This window comes from Cydia fagiglandana, chromosome Z (assembly GCF_963556715.1).
Source record: "Cydia fagiglandana chromosome Z, ilCydFagi1.1, whole genome shotgun sequence".
Taxonomy (NCBI): Eukaryota; Metazoa; Arthropoda; class Insecta; order Lepidoptera; family Tortricidae; genus Cydia; species Cydia fagiglandana.
This window is the reverse complement of record NC_085959.1, coordinates 12,093,229-12,119,615: the sequence shown is the minus strand read 5'-3', so window position 1 is coordinate 12,119,615 and position 26,387 is coordinate 12,093,229. Positions and strand designations below refer to the sequence as shown.

Genomic DNA, 26,387 nt, shown 5'->3' with positions numbered 1-26,387 from the left:
TTAGCTAGCCGTCAAGAGTGGAACCGCGAGAGCTGCGTTCTCGCTACCTAGTTCATTTTAGATTCCAACAACTCTTAATAATCTTTACACCCTGATGGCTACTACCTCTGCGTGAGTCCCATGACATAGGCGAGAACAGTTAGCATCTGCTTGGTGTACCTCATACATAAATATATATATGTAATATATATGTATGTAATGAAAATTCATTAAAGTGTCATAAATGTCACTGAGAGTTGGCGTCGGCTCCGCGCTCGCCTTCAAATGTCCAGAATACCTGTTCTCCGATGGGTAAAGACATACAAAATAATGATAATCTTTTAAATGAGGTTAAGGCTAATTTATCCAAATAATATAACGTCATGCCATCAAAAATTTTCAATGTTATAAGCTAATTTTGCCGCTCTGTTAGCGATCTTTGCCGCTCACTTGCCAACTTTCAAGCGGTTTTGACAGATACGTAACTAGTTATAATTAAATTCAAGAAGCACTGCCAAGGACTATGGGTTTCATTTACACTGGCATGTGATTACTTCCGTACGCGTATAGATACTACACCTATACTATTGTGCGATTTATTAGCATGTAATGTACCGCAACATGTTATTTATCATTTATTATCTCGTAAGGTATGGTAAGTAGAGATGTAATTCCAATGTGCTGATGCACACGTTTTATTTTTGCCAAGACTTATTAATTTACTTAACGTCTTCCGCCATTTATTTGAACTTTATAATAAACTGCATTAATTTCTAAGTGATGCGCGGTAAACTGGCGAGGGTTATAAATAGTACTTCCAGTATGAGCAGTATTTTGTTAAAAATTAAATTATTTGATATTTTGGCAGCGTGCCTAAAACAATTTCAATCTCCGGACCGAAATGAACCTCGGCCATCGGGTTTTGATCGTTCAGAAGACATTTCAGTATGTTTTAGGTACGTATTCTTACCGACAATTAACATTATCAGTCGCTGGCGCGCTGCCAGGTGATTGAGTAACTATTACGCGGCTTCAAGTATTTCAATCTTCGCTTGATGCAACTAAACTCGATATTGGGATCCGTAATTCCGTAGGCGTAGTTAAATTTATTTATCTCTGGTAATTTATGTTATACAAATAAAAAACTAAGTGATAAATCCATCTAAGTGACAATTCATCACTGATTTATTATAAGTGGATCTAGCCTCAATTGCCTACAGTTGTTAAATTGAACACTAATTATATCAGAAAAGAAGGCAACTAGTTTGTCGAGGGATTAGAATTTTCCGGAAGTGGAAAGCTCTGGATTTATTTCCTTATTTTGTAATAGTCTATTATGCTCAATGGGTGACAGTAACTAAAAAAATAATATTCAATATTAAAATATCTTTTTTTATAGGGGGTAATTTTATTTAATAACATTTTTACAACTTTATAACAAATCACTAAAACTTATAAATAAAAAATTTGCCCTAAGTCATGGTCCGTAGGTAGGGTGCCCAGAAGGCTAGCCGCATTGCCCCGCTGGATGGCAATGCTGATCCTTTGGGCAAAATATAGGCCAGCCCTCTGGTCACCGGAGGCCTCTATGAGGCGCTTTGATAACTCCCCATAGTGGCGACGCGCGCTAGGTCCCCACGGCCCCAAGGTTTCCACACCAAACGCCGCAAATATATAGCTACTACCTAGTGTGACATATTTGCGGCGTTTGAGGCTTTCGGCCGAGGATGCGGCCGCACCAGCGCCAACTTTGGTGCCTGGAATATGGGACGGCGCCAGGGTATCAACGCACGTAGCGTCCCAGACAAGTGGCCGTCCCATACTCCAAGGCACCAGCGTCATTCCGTCAGGCCTCTTGCCATCGACCCTGGCCAGACCGTTGGGCTCGAGGACCGCCGGTACCTTGGCACTGACAAGGGCCCTTCGGATGACGTCGTTGAGGCTGGCGTGGCGGGGGATCCTTCCAGCGCTACGGCTGCATGAGAGGCCGTGGTGGCCCAGATTATCCACCATAATTCCGCATTGGCACCGGTGGGGTATGTTTGTTGATGCCCCTATTCTTAAACATGTGGCCAAACGGAATGTAGTATTATCCAGCAATGTGCCCACAGTTGTGGATGGTAGTGTCTGTAACCACAGACCCGACTCCCATTCCGCAGTGGCAAGAAGACGAGCGCGATCTGTCGGACTAAGTGCCGAATCTAGGAGACGGTTCCTAGTTAGACGGCAGAGAGGCTCGTCCCACTGCCTCTGCGAACATTAAAATTTACATGTCATAAAAGTTAGAGTGTGTAACTAAATAAAATGAAATATCATCACAAGTTAAAATATTAAACCATAGGTTAAACTTATATTATTAAATTAAATTAAATATCTCCTTATGGTCGTAAAACGTCTGCTCGAGAAGCCATTTTTTGAGTTTTGATTTAAAAAGTAAAGCACTTTGTGCTGTTATAATTTCCCGCGGTAGATGATTGTACACCTCACATATACAGGGCGTCCCACGGCGATGCCACATGGAGGGAAAGTACCTTAAATATCATAGATAGCATATTTTGCTGAAAGAAGACTTCATTTTATTTTTAAAACTTAGTTAAATTGCAATCATACTTTTTTAATTTTTTTTGAAAAAAAATGTATGGAATAAAATATCGCGTCATTGGAGGAAAAGTACCTTAATTATTGTAAATGAACATCTTACTGAAAGAAGACATTATTTCGATTTAAAAAAACAAGTTGAATTGCATTTTAAATAATTTCATGGTTAAACCGGGAATCGAACCCGCTACACGAGAAAAAAAAATACCTTGTACCAAAAAAATAATTCTCACATTGAAGCCTTTCGATCGGTATGACAAAGCTATAAGGTATTTTTTTTCTCGTGTAGCGGGTTCGATTCCCGGTTTAACCATGAAATTATTTAAAATGCAATTCAACTTGTTTTTTTAAATCTAAATAATGTCTTCTTTCAGTAAGATGTTCATTTACAATAATTAAGGTACTTTTCCTCCAATGACGCGATAATTTTATTCCATACATTTTGTTTTTCAAAAAAAATTAAAAAAGTATGATTGCAATTTAACTAAGTTTTAAAAATAAAATGAAGTCTTCTTTCAGCAAAATATGCTATCTATGATATTTAAGGTACTTTCCCTCCATGTGGCATCGCCGTGGGACGCCCTGTATATATTACGGTCCATGACGTGGGTGAGTTTTTTGGACTAGTTTATGCGGCTCGAGTCGCAGCAGTCCCGCGCGCGCACTACGGGTCTCGTACCTTCGCGGGGGTTCGAAGATGGGGTTCATGTCCACCTCATCACGCACACTTCTTGGGCCTTGCCAAGATAACGATTAAACATTACCTACATTTGATACGACTGCTACGAAACCAAATAAAAAAAGGCTGCATAATCCGAAATTAACTACGGAACCTTAAAAACTCATAATTTTGGCTACCACAATTTAGTTTCCTAAAATGGCTAAATAATGCTTTGCAACAAAAAGCCAGAGAAATATTGAATGATCCTTCTAGGCTTCTAGGAATATTTATATTAATGGATATTGGAAATAAATACTGCGATAAAGTAGTTTTCTCACTGTTTAATATTATAGCATAATATTACGTATGTTATGCAAACAGTAGTCCTTGATAAATACATATATATGTTTAGACATTAGGTTGATCAGCTGAATAAAATTTACAGATTTATAACATTTTAATCACTAAGTACCTACACTTATTTTAATCACTATGTAGGCAATATTAGAATGTAAATAATTATGTACCCATGTACTCAGACTGTATCTTTGATATAACCAAATCCTAAACAAGGCGTAGACAGTGCTTAAAACGATTCCGAAAGAAGTTTTTAACTTGGATTTAACCACTGGTAGCGTTTTTTTTTTGTTGTATTGCAATGGAATCTATTGCGAACATCATTGTCATCATTTTGTAGAAGTGGTGACGTCGCGACAGTAAACGCGGCGGTATGATGTAAAATCAATTCATACATTGCGTGCTGTAGGGCTAAGATGGTCAGCTCTTTATCATTTGTCACCATGCCTTTCACTTTCTAACAAATATGTAAGTGGGAGTGACACAAGGCATGATAGATGATAAAAATGCGACCATGATATCGCTCCTGAAATTCAATTAAGGGTAAATAATAGTCGTACATTTTTAATAAGACCTATGACAGTTTGTTAATTAATAATTACCCTTAGGATATGTGGTCGTATCAAAAATACGGACTGTGATACATTTTTCTAACTTTCCTTTTTGTTCCCGCCATACAAAGTATATGAGGAAATGGTAACACAATAGGAAAAAAATGACTTTTTTTATCCCATTCGGATCGAAAGAGCTCGTGATTCTGAGTAGAATTGATACAAAAGTGGCAAAAATGTCACAATAAATAAAAGTGGCATAAAATAAAAGAAACACTCATTAACTCATTAGGTAGATAGGTACCTACGTATTATTATCAACGTTATTCTAAACGCTACATGGTTTCGATCGTTTATATACAGTTGGGTCCTGTGAGCTGTAGACCTCGCGAACGCAACCCTCGCTTTAAGTATTATATCAATAAGATAGAACTTGTACAAAGGAAATTTCTCAAAACCTTCGATTTCCGTATGGGTCGGAGTCGAAACTCAAAAAATAGTCTTTCTCACTATGGATTGCTGACACTTACCCCACATTGATCGCTTCTCGTATAAAAACTGTGAAAATTCAAAAAAAAACTTAAAATCGCAATTATAAACAAAAATAAACTGTTTATTAAAGTAATAATTTAATTATAGTAATAAGTTAAGTTTTTATTACAATTTGAGTACCTATTTAAGGTAACTTTAGTAGGTAGGTAGGTACTTAAAAAAATTGCATGCCCGTGAGAGCAAAAGGTTATGTTGTATGACGTAATTTCCGAAAGATGAGTTTCTGTGGTTTAAAACTAGTGGTTTATCTGTTGATCAAAATGTATACCAAAACGAAATGATCACAGTGATATTCACAAATATCACTGATAGCGAACAGCTGATCATGGACCACATACAAATGTTCATTAGGTAATAGAAAGAAAAACCGCGTATTTTAATCAAATATTTGGGAGACCGAGCTTTGCTCGGAAGACATACAAAAGCTCAAAAATGCGCGTTTTCCCAGTAATAAGACCGAGCTAAAACGATTTATCGCCCCAGAAAACCCACATATAGCAAATTTCATCGAAATTGTTAGACCTGTTTCCGAGATCCCCGAAATATATCTACACATATATAAATAATTAATATAATTATGCATATAAATAAATAGACAAGAAGGTATTACATATTTAAAGGAATAAGATAGATAGATTAGATTAGATTAGATTAGATATAGATTACCTGTATTTAAGTTTGATTTCAGATCCTGTTAGGTACTTATATCATTATTTCACCTCTTTTAACAATTCTAATTTTTTTTGTCAACATTTTTTATCACCCGGCATGATCCCGGAAATGAGTGAAAAAAACGGCGCCATTTTGATTTTCGTTTAAGTTTTGTTCTTAATAAATATAAATGATCATATAATTACGCTTGTAGCTATTATGTTTATAAATACCTACGCTTCACAAAAGTTTGTTAAAATTAATTAATGATCCCGGAAAAGAGAAAAACGAGAAACACCGCCATTTGATATTTACTTATCTTTAGTTCTTACTAAATATAAATTATCATACAATTTGTTTGTATCAGCATCTATGTTTTATATTAACGCTTCACAAAAGTTTGTTAAAATTATATAATTATCCCGGAGAAGAAAAAAAAGAGCCAATTTGATTTTCGTTTAGCTTTTGTTCTTAATAAATATAAATTATCATATAATTACGTTTGTTACAGCGATTATGTTTAGATTTACTCTTTACAGTTTGTCAAAATAAGAAATGATCCCGGAAATGGGTAACATTCGAGAAACGGCACCAATTTGGTACTAATTAGCATTTGTTTTTAATAAATATAAATTATCATATAATTACGCTTGTATCAGCGATTATGTTTATATCTTCTATTTACAAAAGTTTGTTAAATCAAGTAATGATCCCGAAAAAGAATAAAAGAGAAAAACGCCATTTCGATTTTCGATTAGCTTTTTTTCTAAATAAATATAAATTACATTTATATTTACGCTTAACAAAAGTTTCGCAAAATTAAGTAATTCATGCTCCCGGAAAAGAGTAAAAAAAGAGAAACGCCGCCATTTGATATTTACTTAGCTTTAGTTCTTAATAAATATAAATTATCATATAATTACGCTTGTAACAGCGATTACGAGTATGTTTATAAAGGCTGTCCCAGAAATAAAGAGATAAGTTTCAAATTTCGAACGGTTGAAAAGATTTTTGTTTTTTTTTTAACAAAAATAACTGTCATGCCTGCCGTAAAGGCATATCTACCAGAATATGATCAGAATAAGCGGGGATTACGATCGTATTTTTGAAGTTTTATTTATGAAGAAAGCTGAACATGAAGTATTTGCTAAAAGAGTTATTCAGTATTAGGTATAAGTGTCGTCGATAAACGGACACCATACCTACATAATTTTTCGCCAGAGGGATTTCAAAGAACTTCTTTATATCGAAACATAAAGCTTTTTAAAGAAACGCACAGAGATATTTTTAATAACATTCCGGGAAGAAAACGTACTGTTTTGACAGCTAAGAATATAAATAAGTTTATAAACGGAATCATTGAGTTGCTGCGAATAAATTGAAAGTATCGAAGTCAAGTATAGCTCGAATGAAAACACACTATCTACAGCTTAAAGCGATTACAAAATTATCTGCTCCTAAATATATTTTTAAGGCCATGAAGTGCGAGCTAAAAGAGGACGCCGAAGAGTGTATTAAAAAATTCTGAGAAAAGTTCTTATAATTTATAACGACACCCGTGGACCCAATGGATGTTCCTGGGAAACAAAATAATACTACTATGCGACCAATCGGGACTGTAGAATATTCGCAAAAAAACATTTCAATAAATACTTCGTTTGGCAAGCTATAAACTCCATAGACTAGAGTGGTAATACGTTTGAACCATTTATTTTTTTCACAGGTTCTATACACGCATTTACCTGAGAAAATGTATGATAAAGTGTAAAGTAAATTGATTCCCTTCATTGATAAATATTACCATAGAAATTGTATTCTGGCCGGATATGGCGTTATGCCACTACGCCACGAAAGTCACCCAACATTTAGAAGCTGCAGGAATAGATTTATTACGAAAACATAACAGACCCCAAATGTTCCCCGAGCTCATGGCATTGAAACTTTTTGGTATTACGCAAACGAAAATATAAAAAACAAACAGAAAACCCCAAATCATTACCTACTGCATTTAATCATCGATGTACTAGATTGGCTAAAATTGTGGGAACTAGGTCAGGAAAAGCAGTAATGAGGCGACCAGCAATAAACCTTAGAAAAATTGGCTATTAAGGCATTGCACATGGCACAATCAAATTCAGTTTAAAATAACAGTTAAGAAAAGAGTTCAAAAAGAAATAAGAAGCCATTTTGATTTTCGTTTAGCTTTTGTTCTTAATAATTATAAATTATCATATAATTACGCTTGTAACAGCGATTAAGTTTATAATTTACGCTTCACAAAAGTGTGTTAAAATTAAGTAATGATCCCGGAATAGAGTAAATAAAGAGAAACTCCGCTATTTGATATTCACTTAACTTTTTTTCTTGATAATAGTAATTCATTATGATTAATAGTTATAATTGTATTTTATAATCCGTTTTTGATAATTTTAAATTGATGTATACCTACTTATGTGTGTATACGGATGTTACGTGCTCTAAATTTATAGCTTTTATTAAGTAAATTCAACACGCAATGTAATGAATGTGGGATGTTCACTTATTTCGCGTACAATTTGATGTTATAAGTGCTTAATTAAGTGAAATAATTTTCTTAAATGTGTTTAATTAAATTTATTTGTGAATAAAGATCCGGTTCCGACGATGTCCAGTAAGACACCTAAGTACTTGCCATATACTTGCGCTCCGCTAGATAAATACTGTGAGTAACATAAAGATCGACACCACGCAACCAAAAGAATAGGCAGGCTTGCGCGCACACTTCAGCACAGCTACACATGTTCATGATAGCATGTAGCGGAACAACTAATAGAAAATCTTAATGAAATTAACAAACCGTTTGTAGGCGATGAAACTACAAACCTTTTTGCTGCACGCGTGCTGACCGCCGGCCTGGCCGGTAGGTACGGATGCCGCTGCCAGCGCGCGTCTTTTATTTATATGTCCATAGTTTTTTACATCATCTGTAATTTTTATGTGTAACTAGCTGGTTGTTTGTAAATATTCTATATCTTCTTCCGTGTTATTGTGTATATAGGATGTATTATATACTGTACATCATCATCATCATCATCCTGGCGTCAATCCCGGCTGTGCCCCCGCGCGGGGCGCGAGGACCCGGGGCCCGCCTTCCGACTCCTTCGTGACCACTTTGCCCGATCTTCGGCATTCCTGGTAGTGAGTCCGTTGGCACGCATGTCCTCCTTGACGACATCAAGCCATCGCTTCTTGGGCCGGCCTCTTCTTCCCGTACCGGGAGGGAGGTATTATATACTGTACAGCTAAAGTTTTTCGCGTTTCATTCACCATCAGCGGCCCAACAGCATACACCGTTACACGTATTTATAAGTACATTGCTTCGTCGACTACAGCAAAGCCTTCAATAGCATTTATGCTGTTGATGGCTTACCATCACTCAATCTGTAATGGCCTAAAGTCAAAAGTAGAACAGAAATACATAAATATAATCAAAGATGTTAAATAGCACAAGCAACTTAAACTTGAACAGAAATGTCATAGTTTTCAAGTAGTTGAAAATGATTCGGTGGCATGGGCTCATTAGGTCAGTAACTTGAATTTAAATCGTGGCGTTATGAGACTAATGGAAAAGGAACTACAGATATCCCTCCTATGGATAGTGTGCTTGCTTCACATGAACGAGTTACCACTGAGACATTTTTTTCCCCTCTATGGCGCTAGGTCACGGCCTCCTAAAAAACAAAAAATAAGGCCTCCTAAAATATATGATTACGGGTTCCATACATAGGTAAACTGTTAGAAAACTGCAAGCAAAGCCGTTCGTGTCGTTCTAGCCTATAAAGCCTATAGAAGTCACACTGCCCCAGTAGGCAATGATTTAAGCACAAATCGACGAAATCAAAGCCTTTGCGGGCGGCACTTGAGGGATGTCGCAACATATTTATCCCATCTCTCTAACCATACACAAGCTGTAGAGAGGGCGGTTAAAATAACGCCAGAAGCATCGGTGCTGCTGTGTGATAAAACAACCAGAGAAGGGCTAATAAAAATAAGATTAGCTTCGAGGAAAAATATTCCCTAATTTGAAACTAAACAATATTTTAGAGCAGATCAGTAGTTTTTTTTTTTGTATTTTAGTAGAGTTTTTGCTATGTTTTGTACATATTAATACATTAATTCTGAAATACATATGGCTTTATTATGTCAAGACCTAAAAACTTTAAAAAAAGTTTTGGACGTCATATTAAAAAAGACCGAAATGTTTTAATTTTTTTAATAGTTCAAGGACGTTGTGGAGGCGTGTTAAATATCTAAAAAAAAACACTGCACATAATAAGTCCTAGGATATCTTATACGCACTATTAGATTTAAAAAAAAACATACAAGCGCGCTCCACCCTATTAAATAGTTCCCATCAACCTAAAAGGAAACACTATTGAATATGTAAATAACTAACAAATATATCTGGGAAACAAATATCATTAATACGAACTAACAACGACGAAGAGATAGACTGACATCAGCAAGGCCAAAAAAAAATTTAAACTACACAGCGAGCAATAAAAGTATCTTGGTACTAAACAAAACACACACTACTAATAAAAATGATACAATTAGAAAACTAATATGCACTCACAATCGCGAAAGATTAAGTGGCAAAGGGCGGAATAAATGAGACATATTTCAAGACCGATAGACAAAAAATGGAAAAACCGGTTACAAACACATGAAACCTGCAAGACCTTTTACGATCAAGATTTGCTAATAATAATCAGGTGAAAATAAACCCAAGATGCTATTCAGACAATGAAAAAAGATAACGGCACAAGGTGATATTAAATCGTGTAAATTATTCCCTTGAAGGTATTATACTTTTACACTTATAGCAATTATCTAACATAACAGTTACTGCAACTCTTCAGGTTTATTAATAACAATTCCCTTTCAGTTTCAGCCATATGAAAGTACCAGTTGAACGGTTTTAATTTTTTTATGCTCACATAACAGGTCAACAAACAATTGCGCTAGGATATATTATTTAACAACAATATTTTTGGACATTTATTTAAAATAAAACCTGTTCTCGTTAGCAGAGTTTATAACCAATATTATTATGATACCTATAGCATTGCAAACTGCTATACCTAATATTGTAGGTATACCTATCATCTATTGTTTCATGCTCATAACGAGTTTTGCCAGAAACGGCTAGATTACGATGAAAATTAAAATAGATATTTGGTTAGGTAAATGCAATGATGAATCTATGACTAACGAATATTTTTATTACATTTTCGCAATTCAATACAAAGCCCGACCGAAGAGCTGTCGGCTACCTCGCCCAACGTATCAACATTGCGATACAGCGAGGTAATGCCGCCAGCATCCTTGGTACAATGCCTCAAGGGCTTATTTTAGATTTAAGCTAGTTATTAATTTCTTTTAGTAATACTACTGTATATATCTTGTTTGTAAATAAATAATTATACTTAAAATTCAAAGATTATGCTGAAAACAAGTGTACAATCTAATTCTCCGGCCTCGGCGACGCGCCGCGGTCAGAGTTTGGCGAGCTGCCGCCAGAAGTGCTCTGCGGGCTACGCTCGCTCACCTGCAACAAACAATCAATAAAGGACCTCGAAGATGTGATCTGATTCAACCAAATACATATTTTAGTGTACTTAACAATAACTAGTAGTTCGACTAGCGAGAGAACTCGCGTTTCGCCAAAAACTATGTTTGACTATTTAATTTTCGCATTGAAGAAAAAAATTAAAAATTCAAGATGGCGATCGTCGAAGAGATTAAATCAAAAAGTCCTTTCGGTGAAGAAATCAAGAAATTTAATAAGTATTTCCAGATGCAGTATAGATTAAAAAATATTATGTTGTTGTGTTACCGGGCAATTTAGAACTACCGAACAATACTCGTAACATAGCGGGGCGGCAGAAACTTTATGTACTTTTCTAAATACTTCTATAATAATAAAAATAATAATACTTCTATAATAATATGAGTATTGTTCTGAAATAGGGGCATGTCAAAATGTGCATATCATAACATCCAGAGAATTGTTAATACGCTGCGCATGATGCATTACAATGCTATTTGAATTACCTACATAGGTTTATATTGTTTGGGCGCATAAATACAACCCGCCTCGTGAAACATCAAATAACGTAAACATTTTGGAGCTGCTTACATAATGAGCTACTGTATGAATATTCTAGTTCCTCGGGGCTAACACATGTACAGTCGGCGTCAAAAATATGTTTCAATTTTCAAGTTTACGATAAAATTTACTTGGCAACAACAACATACGCCATCGCCTTATGTGGTTCATATTTCCATATAAATTTTGACTTTTGTGGGCGGGTGGACTTCGACGGACTATATATGTATACATTTTTTAAATGGTAACTATAGTTGGTCAAGCAAATCTTGTCAGTAGAAAAAAGCAGCAAATTTAAAAAAAATGTAGGCGCGAAGGGTTATAATTTCATAGAAAATTTGAATATTTCGCCTTTTTCTACTGACAAAGTACGGTGTTTTTTTTACAGAATATTTTTAGACACCGCATGACTCATTATGTATGGTGTGGTGCATGAACTTAACAAGTGTTTTGGTGAATTGTGTGTACCTGTACTAACCGCTTGTTTAAATGCTAATCCCAACAAACAATAAACCTTAAACTGTAACTTCAGAAACATTACATACTGTTTACTAAGTGAGTGCATTATCATTTACGATCCACGCAGGTTTAACACCCACAGCTTTATTGCGTGGTTATACCTGTAAGCCAGTGTGCAACATGTTGGCGATAGTCTCGACGTCGAGCGTGTTGTCCTGGGCGGAGATCTTCTTGATGGCGGAGGACACGATGCAGATGTCGCCTCGCAGCTCCCGCACGAGCGCCGTTATCTTCTGGGCGTTGCTTAACACCTCCACGCTCTGCGTGTACGGGTTGTATCGCACGCCGAACGGACGCTGGATACTTTCGGCAAATGCACTGCAATAAAAGTTTGCTTGCACATAATTATACAACGACAGAAAAGACAAGTTTTATACCTATATAAATTTCTTTTGAGGTACCGAACCCTAAAAACTAAGGCAAAGAAAGCAATTTTAATATCATCGGTAAACATTATTCTATGCTACGTGGGAGGGACTGTCCTACATGGCAACCACAGTGGTTTGTTTATTGCGCTTTCCAAAGCTGATATGTGTTCGATTTTTGATTGACAAATAGTTACCTAGCAACTAAACATATTTATAAGGTATTAATTCATTTGATTAAAATCTCGCACATATCAGATATGGTAAGCGCAACGATTAGCTACAGTAATCATTCCACAAACTTCAATAAATCAAAACAAAGAAAGTCACACTGTTTAGAAATTAACACCCTAGTGGAAACGTGGTTACCCACAGGATTCCGTACAGCGCCTGAAGGACTAGTTTTACAATACTGACCGCATCTTTTCTTTGGCCTCTTCGAACGAGTCTGTATAGTAATATGCATTCTGGTAGGAAGTGATGATGCAGGTTTCATTGACGGTGACGTCGGGGTCGAAGCGCTTGTGTTTGTCGCTCGTGGCTAGAGCGTGCTTCAGTTCGGCCACTGAGGAGAGCAAGCCGGCGCCGTAAACGCGGAAGGAACCGTCCGGGGAACGACAGAGACCGAACTCCACGGTGAAGAAATAAAGCTGAAATACACATGTGTATTTTAACTGTCAACCAATCAGGGTGTACTTAATAAGTGAAGTTTAAGTGGTCTAAAAGGAGATTGCCATACATCCAGAATGGAAGCATTGGAAGCCAAGGCAGATTTGAATATGCATTAAACGTGTTTTAACTACCGACCCAGTAATTTTATAATACACCGCAGAATTAAGATGATAAAAATTCGTGAGTTGGAGGTTGTTTTCTGAAGTACGTTTTAATTAGTTCGAGGTCATTCTAATATTGTATTGTCACCGGTTTTATTTAAATATACTAAATTTGAGCCCAACCGAATATTACATATTGGAATATTACAAAATTGGTTTCGATTAACTTCTAGGATATGACCCACGCTATATTTGAATACGACCTCCGTTAGGGCATGGTAAATACAGAAACGATATATCGAATAGCACCTTCCCAAAACACTAGAATGTTTATTACCGTGGCCAACTTGTCAATGTCCTCGTCAGATGCACCCAGGGAAGCTAGTCCCAGCTCTTGAGAAAATTGTGCGAAGGATGCGTTGGCGAGCAACGGCATGTGCCCTAGCAGCTCGTGGCAGCAGTCACTGAAATAGAATGCAAGTATATTTATTTACTTAAAAAAAGTAGTCCATATACTCGTATGTGTGACGGACAACCGAAAAAAAATCTCGCCACGATTTGTGCCGTTCTAATCCATCCATTTAATTGCAGGCACGATCAAGGTACTTAGGTACAAGGTACTGCGATTTATGACACTTTCTCCGTGTCGATATTGAATACCCTGGACTATCCTCCACGCACAAATAACTTAGGGGCCAATTATTGAGAACTTTCAAAGAGAAATGAATCAATTACTTTGATGTCAATATCCAGGGAGGAAAATGGAGCCTACGTTTGTTTGGAGAGATAATCGTCCACTAGTGGAGTCCATAGACCTCTTAAATTTTAGAGACAGTCAACGTCATAAAGTCATAACTAACTTCAGAACCTTAACGCATTCACTGCCAGGGGGCGTGGCCTAGGAATAAACTTGTATGACGGTGAACGCACATGTGCGTTGGGGGCAGTGAATGTGTTAAGGATACCTCAATATTGACGTTTAGGCGCATAAAACTTACGGCTCTGGAGTGTAAAACGGATCGGAAGAATGGCGAATGTACTGTGTGCAGTGGAAGACTCGAAAGGCGAGGCCGGAGAGAAAGTCGCGAGGAGAGAGGTATCCGGCCACTGGGCGAAGCTGGAAGCCAGTCTTCCTCTTCAGGAATGCGCTGACGTCCTCCAACTGAAAGTAACGTCGATAGGTAATTGATACGATTATATTTCAACCAGCATGCACAGGGTTTCCAAATTGTTCTAAAGGAAATGACACACGGGCCAATTAATTAATAAGATTAATAGTCACAACATCTTATAAAACAAAGACCCCGCCGCATCTGTCTATTCGTGTGTAATGTTCGCGATAAACTCAAAAAATACTGAACGGATTTTCATGCTGTCAATAGAGTAGGTAATTCTTGAAGAAGGTTTAGGTGTACAGTTTGTTAAGGTTTTGTGTAACCGTGCGAAGGGGCGGGGCGGGCCGCTAGTTTTAAGTATAAGTATGTAGTTATATATAAGAATAAAATGCTGTGCCCTTACGGGATCTGTGTTCATTGTAATGTATGAACAATTTGAGTTTAGTTAAGTACAAGGAACTAATTCAAAGATATTTATTTAAAACATAAGTCTATCCTAACAAGCGTTATTAGTAGGTTATCGCCATCCGTCATTTTTATTAGTGTTTATTATAATTCATATAAATATACAAAACTTAACAAGGGTATGCTAAGTTTTCTGAATATTTTTAATTGAGGAAACTGTAGCTTTAAGTATATTATCATATCTTTCTGTTTAACTGTAAATGTATACAACCGTTTGTTTCTTAATAAACAATAAATAAATATGGGAGAAGTTCCTTAGTTTAACACATAATGTTTCCATTTCCTTGATTGTCCCTGAACTTATAGCCGCGCTGGGGCCTTCTAGAACGCGCTAGCTGACGTATAAACCTTTTGGACGCCAATGAACGATATATATCTGCACCGCAGGTCCAACGCCAAAGACGAATTCATCGGTCACAAACCACAGAGCCACTAGGTCTACTACGTGCATATGCATAAAGTTCAATTTCAGTTTTGACATTTCGGCGACGACGTGGCGTCCGAGTGACTGGTTTTGTGTTTGACACGGCATCGAAAATGTATTGGAATTTATTATTCGTTTATGCGATTTCACTCCCTGTTAGGCATCGGTCTCGTTAAAGCGTTTTTGTTTCTTACATACCTGGGGTAAGTTGTCTTCCCTGTAGCCACAATACTTGACGAGTTGCGGCCAGTTCTCCAGATACTCCTCGCAAGCGTGCACCAGGTAGAGCTTGTGCAGCTCTCGGAAGATTATCCCCCTGGGCACAGTGATTATCGCCTTGATTACATGTACACTTTAGGGAGGGGGAGCGTGACCTTACTCTATTGATATAAGAGCTGTAGTTAGCCAAGAGTCACTTTACGCTTAAGCATAGGCAGAGAAAAGCATACTGCCTTTTGTCACTTTACGCTGAAGCATAGGCAGAGAAAAGCATACTGCCTTTTTATTACACCAGTATTATCAGCCCAAAAAAGAGATGAGTAGGTAGGTATAGATAGTTAATTTATTTTACTGGTACTGACAAAATTGGTCTGCCAGAGTATAAATATTTATAATAATCAAAATTCCTTCATTATTTTACATTGTAATGTTTATTATTATAATATCTTATTTGATTAGATTACACAAGTGTAATAATACTAGCGGACAAAATATTATTTCGATTATGCTCTTCCTCTAAATTATAATGTATGTACGCATGCCTGACATAAGATTTTTATGCATAATATTAATTATGATGTTATCATGTATCCGTTTTGTGTACAAAAACATCCCCAATTTTGCAGGCGATTTGTTTGGGCTTATTAAATATTCATTTTGCCGAGCCCAATGCTTTGACGGCATGTAATTCAATCGGCAATAACAGTGTGCACCTACAAAAGTTGCTTTATGACATAAAATCAACTATGTACTTAGGTATGTAACTCTTAACTTTATGAAAAACTTAGTAAACTTACCATGTTTTTATTTCAACTTCAGTATATTGCACTTTCGGTATCGGTTGGCCACTATAAAAAGAAAGGAACGTTTACGATACCATGTTCACTTGTTGACAATTAAGTGGAAGTAACGATTATGTGTACAATACGACATATGATTCCAAAAAACTTTATTCTAATACTACGTTTCCTGTCTCCCTATGAAATTTAAAATTACTACTAGGTACTGCACAATACAAATTACGTTAATAATTAAGGAGCACTTCAGCACCTTTGGTTTGAGATCTATAACAACCTTACTCCCTGTATACTTTGGTCAAATTAAAAAGTATAATGTCGGTCACTTCGCACTTGTAAACGGAGTACGATCTTAGTGCTCTGGAGTGTAGCTATTAGCTTAGTAGGTATTTTAATGCATTTTACTTTTTTCTATTAAATTTTATCTGTAACAATTAAAACTTACGCGTTTTGAACACATATTAATGATCGGGTCTATCGCGAATTTATTTTATTATCTTTATATATGACATTTCACTGGTCGTTATCGCGGATAACTGATGTCCCAGCAAAATGTCAAAACAGAGGTTTGCGTAACTACCCGACGTAAAGTCTATGAAAAAGTTTGGGATAGACCGCATAATTTCAAACCACCCACTACACATATGTTAATTATTATCAATAGTTGGCCACCATAAGTTGAAGTTAAAACCATATTCCCTATCAAAAAAATCTGGGGTGAAAAAACAAATAAATAAAATTCAAAAATTTATAAATATAAACGTTTAAGAGGTAATAAAATAAATTCGCGATAGACCCGGTTATTACTTAGTATATTTTAATATCAATAATCACCTAGCTACTTAGTGAAACGGACTATTATAGTTTTTATCGCTGCAGCAAGTTTCAATGTAGGTAATAAATAATTTATTTTCTTTATTTTAATGTTTTTACCTGTTTTACCAAAACCGGAAACATAATTATTAACAAAATTAGGATAAGAGAGGTAATCCAAAATTAAAACTACGAGTACCTACAAAACTAAAACCAACACTTAAAAAAAAATACACAGATTTGAACCTGTGATATTGTAACATCGCAAAGCGCAGAAAAGTAATACTTACTACTTGTAATTGTTCGCAATGGCAGCGAACTGCTCGCGCCGCTTGCGGTACACGGGATCCTTGAAGCCGGGGTGGTCAGCATCTAACTCGGAGCCGTACATCAATACGTTCTGCGCGCGGTCGAGGTCCGAGATCTTCCTCGGAAACCAAGGCATCTCGCCGAAATCTAACAAAGACCAATAGAAATAACGTCATAGGACTCATAGGAATCAAGAGTTAGCTATTTGGCAAATAAGAAAAATAATTTATTTGCTAAAAGTTGTAGAAACTTTCAGATGTTTTTTTACAGAGGCTCTGAACTGCGCATTTGTTACAGTTATATATGCATAATAGAGTACTCAAGTTTGAAAAAGTAGGTACCAAAACTAGCGGCAGCAGAAAGCGGCGTCGGTGGTGGAAACACTTCCCCGGTTTGAGCTTGTAAGACTTCGAACTCTTGAACTTCGCGCTTCAGCATTCTTTTCAATTGCTCCATCCTACGAGGATCACACTCCACATCCACAAGTATATCTGCCTAAAATAATTTGCATATATGTAGTTTGAACTCAAACTACAATAATATATACGAAAATCAAGGTACCAGTCGAGACTACTCACGTCAGCTACTTCAGTAGCAGATTTCCTGGACTCAATATGGAGCACGTTTATACCCAAGTCCTGAAATACGGACAAGACGCGAACTAAGCCGCCAACTTGGTTTTTTAACGAGAATATCACCGAAATCCTCTCCCCCTCAGCTGTCGGCTGCTGCGACGCCATGCCGATGTCTCCTAGCTTAGGGTGGTGGGGCATATCCTTCTTCATCTCCCACTCAGAACCGTTTCTGTACAACCATAATCCGAGGAACCCTTTTCCCGATCCACTCATTATTTGACAACTTTGATGTTATATGAAACAAATTAAAAATTATTGCTTAAGTTGGTGGTTTTTTATTGAATCCGAGATGCGCTGCTGCATTGGTGAAGACAAACTGCGGGCTCCTCCCAGGCAGTTCGCCTTATAAAGAGAAGAGGCGCGGGAGACTCGACGGAGGGTGGGTATATTTGATTGGCTGAATCAAGCGTTCGGAGTTACTTGGAAAATGTTCTCTTTTCACGCTGTAAAGACGGAGACACACTTAGATATATCAGTCTTTTATTACTTCTCGGATTTAGTACTTGAGGATTAAAATACCACTTGTATTGATGAATACGTCGTAGAAAATACTTATATCGGAAATATCATTAACTTGAAATTATAATTTTAAGTTTGGAACAGTCTTTTACTTTGAGTGTGTCGTAGTTACCTCACCCGCTTTCGCAGCTTTTGTGTGCTTATAGTTTTAGTGATTGAAAAATGAAAAAGATTTTATATATATTGAGGAGAGAAACTTTGAGAGAAAACCTGGAACATTAAACGGTTTCAAACGCAGGCTCAATAAGACCATCTGATGAGACTGAAGTTCTATTCCGAACTCACCTCACTCTAACCATCCCCTAGGCATTTAAATATGACCATTTGTTATAAGTAGTAGGTTATTGTAAAATTTCACTTAAAATTCATAATGGATACCACCTGTCCTGTTTATTTAATAAGTAAATCAATTTAAAAATTTGGTTAATTTGAATCCTAAACAGATGGGTAACACAACAGTATGTGCGAAGCCTCAGCACTAACACCTATAAAGGCTCGTGTAAGTGTAGACCGCGAGGAGGCACCCGGGCTGACGGAGTTAAACGGTCCAGTCACTGTATTTATTACCATTGTTTAGCGAAAAGAGCGTTCCGTATCATTCATTATCTAGTGAGGAACCCGCCCGTTTATTCACTTCGCTACTGGCTACGGTATAAAATTAGACCAGGGGTATTTTCTGATACCATCGGCAAGCATCTTTCGTTTACTAAACTTCTTTGACAAGCTCAGTTCAGATTTTATAATTTTTTATAGTTTTATTTAATCGCAACTTTGAATATTGTTATGTTTATTTATGTTTCACTGCTGTTATACCATTTAAATCAACATAGAAACCGGTAAAGTACTAATCAGGTAAGGTGTATTCAGGTAGTTCCGAATGTCGAAAACTGTCTGATAATTCCGAAAAGAGACTTTTATTATGATGGAATTTTGGGTGTTTTTCTTCTGAATTTCGGAACTATCCGAGAGTCGGAATTACCCGAATACACCTTAGCTAGTTATTAGCTTATTATTATTGTTGTTAATGAGATTTTTTTAGGGTTAGGTACATCAAAAGAATAAAACGGTACCTTTATACATAGGACCATTTTGTTGTCCGTCGGTCCGTCCGACTGTCTGTCAAGTACCTCCTTGTCGGGAACATGTTAAAATTAAAACCATATAGGTATCAGGTCTACAGTCCTTTGAAGGTATTAAATAATCAATTTTTTAATTTCATGTTTGGGTATATTCGTTTTTGTCGTATCAGCAATAAAGAAACACATGTAAAAATGTATTATGGTTCTTGAGATAGAGGCCTATATAACAGACAGCAGACAGACGACACAATAAGTAATACATAATTATAATATAACAAAGTAAATTAATTATTGCGCTAGGATCGAGCTAACGAAGCGTGAATAGGATAAGGTGACGTCACGGTTGGTGACGGTGCATGTGGGCTTTATCTGGTCATAGTTCGTAATACGACTCGCACACTAACTACATACATACAAGTTACATCAAATAATTTATTTATTTGCGTCAAATCGTTTTTAAGTGCATTGTTACATACGTTACAATAAAAATATAGCACGGATATTAAAATACATAGCCAAATATTTTTGTTTTATTTTAGATAAGGGCTAGGTAGTTACTTTACACTTTTTTAAATGCCAACTTGGAACAAAATGTACTAAACGCATTTAAATGATTTGTGTTGAACTCGTACCTATTCTTTTGTTTTTAAGATAATATTATGTTTTTATGTTACATCAGAGGCTAAGTAACTAAATTCTGACCGAATGACAAACCTCTATCATTTGTTATAAACGTGTTAAATAAGATATGGGTTATCTTATTTAACACGTTTATAACAAATGATAGAGGTTTGTCATTCGGTCAGAATTTAGTTACTTAGCCTCTGATGTAGCCCAAATCATGACTGCCAAGATGTGACTGCAAATAAGCCCTGAATCGCAAATAGAGCTACGTCTCCAAGGAAATTAAATTAATTAAAGGCAACAGCGCTTCCGAGGGACAACCGTTCACGCTGTTTAATATCATAATGCTTCTATTTGTTGATCGTTACTCATATTTTGATACCGTATTGATCGTAATTGTAGCAAATATCACCATCAATTTATCACTTGTTTTATCCGTGAAAAACTTTTTAGGGATTTGTACCATCATCAAACATTATGTTGGTACGTACAATCGTGGTAGTAGATATATTACATTAATTATTTTGAAGCCTAGGTAAGTTATTATTATGAATCTAAGCTTGTTATTTTTAAAGGACTTTCAGACTTGTTTTTTTAACCCTTAAATGCATAGCCTACCTCACAAAAACATCAAATTTGAAGCATAAATAAGATTTGTTTATTATATATTATTTCGATAGTAAAACTAATACATTGTCCGATTATTTATTCATTTGTACAGTATCTTACTACAAAAAATGGTTTTGTTTTTGGGGGGGAGGTTGGGGGAAATATGAAAAAAGTCAAATATCGATGATTTTTAGTAGTTATGTGATTTAGGCGGTTCTTTCATGCCATATAATTATTTTACAGGAATCCACACAAATAGTTTGACCTAGCTATACTTTCGGTCTGTGAAATGACTGGACTGTTAGTCCAACTTTAATTATAATATCAACGCCACCGGCGCCATTGTATGCTCAATAGGTAAATCCAGGCAAAGTAAAATGACACAGGACGTCGATGTAGATTTATTAATATCCCTTATTCAGGAACGCGCAGTATAGTGGGATAAAACCATCAATAAATATAAAGATAAAAATCTAAAGACGGCTGCGTGGAAATAGGTCTGCGGAAACATGTTTCACGAGTTTAATGACTTACTTACCTATAATGACCAAGAAGAAACAAAGGCGACATTTTATGCTCAATAGGAAAACGCAGGCAAAGTAAAATGACACAGGACATCCATGTAGATTTATTGATATCCCTTATTCAAGAACGCCCAGTATTGTGGGATAAAACTATCAATGAATATAAAGAAAAAATCTAAAGACGGCTGCGTGGAAATAGGTCTGCGGAAACATATTTCACGATTTTAATGACTTAATGACCAAGAAAAAACAAAGGCGACATTTTATGCTCAATAGGAAAACGCAGGCGAAGTAAAATGACACAGGACATCGATATAGATTTATTAATATCCCTTATTCAGGAGCGCCCAGTACTGTGGGATAAAACCATCAATGAATATAAAGATAGAAATCTAAAGACGGCTGCGTGGAAATAGGTCTGCGGAAACACATTTCACGATTTTAATGACTTAATGACCAAGAAAAAACGAAGGCGACATTTTATGCTCAATAGGAAAACGCAGGCAAAGTAAAATGACACAGGACATCCATGTAGATTTATTGATATCCCTTATTCAAGAACGCCCAGTAGTGTGGGATAAAACTATCAATGAATATAAAGAAAAAAAACTAAAGACGGCTGCGTGGAAATAGGTCTGCGGAAACATATTTCACGATTTTAATGACTTAATGACCAAGAAAAAACAAAGGCGACATTTTATGCTCAATAGGAAAACGCAGGCAAAGTAAGATGACACAGGACATCGATGTGGATTTATTAATATCCCTTATTCAGGAGCGCCCAGTACTGTGGGATAAAACCATCAATGAATATAAAGATAGAAATCTAAAGACGGCTGCGTGGAAATAGGTCTGCGGAAACATATTTCACCATTTTAATGACTTAATTAATCAAGAGAAAACAAATCGTGGTAAGACTCATATTTTATTTCATTGCCAAGTAAGTGATCCAAATTCGTTATTAAAATAATTACAGAATGCAACAAAGGGGCCTTGACCCGCGCTCCGGGTTTTTCCTGGTGCAAAGGCTGTCCATCGCAATTCAACGCGGTAACGCAGCGAGTGTGATGGGCACCTTTGCGCCGGGGGTAGCGCGGGGAGGCCTCTTTGAGTAGTTTTTATATTCCTTATTTTATTTTAGATGTATTTAGGGTTTTAATTACAGAATTCATTCCTTATATTATATTCGTAGCGGTTGTCCTACCCTCGGTTGTAGATTGATTTAGTTCAATAACAGACTAAAAACGAGGTCCCTGGTCAGCGGACATGAAAATATTCATGGGAGCACTGTCGGCGCGGCTGGTTGACACCACAGGTGAGCCCAGGGCTGGCGCTTGTTACCTCTCTCGCGTACGTATACTCACTACGTATTTCCCTTGCGCCACCAGGTCCCTTGAGGTAACGCCGCCAGTGTCATGGGGCCCATGCCGAAGTCCGACCTGTTAGACGGGGTATTATTTTTGTAATTGGTTTGGTGTTTTGTAGGTAAATAAGTAGGTATATTTTATAGTTCGTATTTCTAGTTTTAACTTTAGTTTTAATATGATTACTTGGCTATATAATATCATACACCTTATTAAGGATGACTCACGTTGAACCGGGCCGTGACCGGGCCGGAGCTTTCGGCGCATCGTTTTCTATAAAAAGCATCACGTAATCGCCTGTCACGTCATAGAAAAGTAAGCGCCGGAAGCTACAGCCCGGTCACGGCCCGGTCTAACGTGAGTCATCCTTTAAAATGAAATAACGGAATTATCAATTTGAACATCCTCCGAACATACGCCGTCTCGATTTATGACATAATTATGTACCTATGCTTTTATGACGTCTATTGCAAAAGTGAAATTAACATTCAACAGTCGATGGAATACCCTCCAGTTGTTCGCGGGGATACCGAATGCATATTCAACATGCCTTCTTGCTCGGCTCACTCAAACGATAATTAAAAACTCATTGGTATCTTAAGTGACGTATCAAGGCTCCTTAGCAACCTACATTATGAAGATACGGTTACTCGTAGAAAACTAATCGCTCCCAACGTCGAGAAAAGTGTGTCCAAAATGTTGGAGAAGTCGATTAGAGATACTTATCTTTTCGGTGAAAACATTCAAGATAATGTCAAAACAGTGACAGCTGTTAAAAAGTCTGCATCTGCAGTTCTGAAGAAGGATTATTTCAACAGCACTCAGAGGACGGACGGAAGACAGTTAACATTTAGTAGTAGTAGTAGTAGTAGTAGTAGTAGTAGTAGTAGTAGTAAACACTTTATTGCACAAAACAAGTACATAACACAGAGAGAATACAATAAATGTGTACAAAGGCGAACTTATCCCGTTAAGGGATCTCTTCCAGCTAACCTTTAAGTAACTGAGAGATACATATGAAATGGTAGTCAAACTAAGATAAAATGTACATGACGGCGAGACTTAAAAGAAGTAGCTAACCCTAGGAACATAACTTAATACAATGTGATGCATTAGGTGCAAAGGCATATACATATATAGATATACGAAACAATTACATGTCCATAACAATATTACTAATTACTTCTAAATAAATAAATATATACATACATATATATAAATACATACATACATTTAGATCACAGGGAAACATTAATATTGTTAAGTTCTTAAGAACACGATCGCAGCCAATAGTACACGTCAAATCATGAGATTAGTTGTCAAGCGGACCCCAGGCTCCCATGAGCCGTGACCAAATGCCGGGATAATGCGAGAAAGGAGAAGGGTTCTGCAAATTTTGACTGATCTGTATGAACCATCACATTACCAATATCAACACAATTATCCACAGAGAAACAATTATAGACACCCAAGTTACCAACCAGCCCATGCTGCTTCATCACATAATACCCCAAACGCACTCCATATCACCCCATATTACCCCAAACGTCGTTGTTAAGTTCCAAAGATATAATATTACCACGCACGACGTCGCAACGTGAGATGACGTCGCATCGGCCCACGATACGACGTCGCGCGTCGTATCGTGGGTAATAGGGCATGTGTGATGGCCTGATGGCCCTTAGAATCATGGTAGGAACATTTCCCATATATCTTTTAATTGTATATTTACATAGGTAAAAAGGATTTGGCCTAACACTGTTTTTTTAAACAATTTTTACCAGTAAGAACCTATCAGTAAACAATTACGTAATACATATTCATATTAATTACTGGCAAAAAGAAAAAAAACCCGAGCTAAATGCACTAGGCCTAAAAGGTGTATTATATAATATAATACTAACGTACATTAAGATTATATTTATTCATTAAAAAAAAATTAAATCCGATTTTGTTTTATGATTTTTGTAATCAATGCAATCTATACCTACCTGCTTAAACACTAGAACATACATATTATTTTTAATTCAACTTAAATTAAGTAAATATGCACCCAATAAATGCGCAAAGGCGCCTTTCAACTCATCTTGGACTTTGCGCCGTTTTTGCGAGATCTGCCGTGACCCCGAAGTCGCTGTGGGGCCAGCTTAGTTGTTGTTTAAACCCACAAGGCTTCCTTATACTGCAGACGTGTTCAGATCATACCCATAATATTTTAAATCCGGGCTATGTCGTTGGTCCATTCGTTTCCCACAGTAACGGTAAAATACAAAAGTAATAGAGAGGCAGATAATGAAATTACGATTTTCAAAATATATATAATAATCTTAAAACTTAAATACGCGATTAAGTCCCGTTGTGCAGTTTGATAATATAATATAATATTTTCAAAATACCAATAAAGTAAGAAAAGAATCCGTTATCGTTTTTACCGACCATTAATTACTTCCCTTAAGAGAGAGAAGAGATCAAAAGCGAAACAGCGGTCGTCATTAATTCCAGTAACGTAGCCAAACATGTTTTGCCAACGTATTTATTTATTCTAGCCTAAGTACCTGGGACCAATTTAAAAGCCCTTCTTGTCAAATCCAAGTTAAATAAACTTATAAGAGAATCCGCAGAGAAAAACCTCTCGTGATTCGTTTTTATACGCTTGCTGTCACTTTAAAAAAAAAAGGCTGGCCCAGCAAAAAGAAGAGTGGCGATTACTCCACCGACAAGAGCATACTTAGCTCTTAAATACTGATGATGATGATGATGATGTTGTCACTTTTATATGTGGAGTCGTAAAATAAAAAATCGCAGAATAATATTTCCAGTCTTTCTCGGCATCTTCTACGTTCCCAAGAATGTAAAAAATTATGAAATTATAGGTGTGAAAAACTTGAGGAAGTTTAGGTTAGGTTATAGTGGGCCCGGATCTGGGTCTGCCGGCCGTTATCAAGTCCATGGTGGAAAATGACAGATCGTGGCAAACTGTAAAAACCTTCTGCGAAGACGTCCTACAGCAGAAGGAAATGGCGGAACTCGCCAGGGAGATCGACCCAATGGCCGATCAACGGCGCCGCCGCCTGCCTCCGTAGGTTAACCTCAGGGTGACTGGCACGGGGACGCCTGCCATCCGTCACACACTTGGTCCCTGAGAGGGTGTGACCGTACTGGTTACGGTCTAAAAGAAAACGAGGCCATTAAGAGCCTCCGGAGACGATGGTCCGCCAACACGGCTGCTTTGCCTGGTCCGCTGGTGGTGCTGTAGAAGTAAAGCGCGAGCGTTCCTACAGCCCACCGCTACAGCACAATGGCGGCAGACGGGGGGTTGTTTAGTGGGTAGACTTGGGAACCCAGTAGCCTATAACAAGGAGTCCCACATAACCACTCGGTTCCATCCCCGCACCCGAGTGGTATGCGTTAGTGGTTAGAGTTGATATTGCAGTTTTCCCCACCTCAACAAAAAAAAGGTTGGGTTTGGTTCTTTTAATCGGAAAATCTAAAAACCCAAAATGTTTAATATTCTTTCTTAACTTGTACATAGTCGTAAAATATGTACATAAAGGCACAGAGCTGAAGACAGTTTTTTTATTTATAGGTTATTTTAGTTCATGTTGTAGTTAGTTGTAGCTTTATGTAGTTATTATTATTTTTATATTACATGTAAGTATTTCTGTATAAACCTAATATATAAACCTGTACATAAATACATTATTTTATTTCCACCAAACTATCTTTATGATTAT

At 36.8% G+C, this 26,387-nt stretch overlaps 2 protein-coding genes across 2 annotated transcripts in view; one reads left to right on the top strand and one right to left on the bottom strand.

The window, feature by feature from the left end:
* Positions 1-26,387, top strand: part of LOC134678317 (gamma-aminobutyric acid receptor subunit beta) — a 555,578-nt gene that overhangs the window by 42,300 nt on the left and 486,891 nt on the right. The gene's annotated exons all lie outside the window — the stretch shown is intronic.
* Positions 10,845-18,180, bottom strand: LOC134678312 (tryptophan 5-hydroxylase 1). Its single transcript, XM_063536818.1, has 10 exons — positions 17,878-18,180; positions 17,641-17,794; positions 17,281-17,446; positions 16,178-16,228; positions 15,360-15,477; positions 14,156-14,319; positions 13,495-13,621; positions 12,802-13,034; positions 12,121-12,337; positions 10,845-10,939 (listed from the first exon to the last, which is right to left on the bottom strand). Exons 1-10 carry the CDS (start codon positions 18,145-18,147, stop codon positions 10,856-10,858), a joined length of 1,584 nt encoding a protein of 527 aa, XP_063392888.1. The 5' UTR covers positions 18,148-18,180; the 3' UTR covers positions 10,845-10,855.

What these genes read in the sequence shown, in the direction of transcription:
- LOC134678312 (XM_063536818.1), bottom strand. Translation starts at nt 18,147, where the DNA reads ATGAGTGGATCGGGAAAAGGGTTCCTCGGATTATGGTTGTACAGAAAC. An exon ending in ATTGCGAACAATTACAAGTA is followed by an intron (nt 16,229 to 17,280) that starts GTAAGTATTACT and finishes TTCTTTTTATAG; the next exon opens with TGGCCAACCGATACCGAAAG. An exon ending in GAAGTTGAAATAAAAACATG is followed by an intron (nt 15,478 to 16,177) that starts GTAAGTTTACTA and finishes CACTGTGCCCAG; the next exon opens with GGGGATAATCTTCCGAGAGC.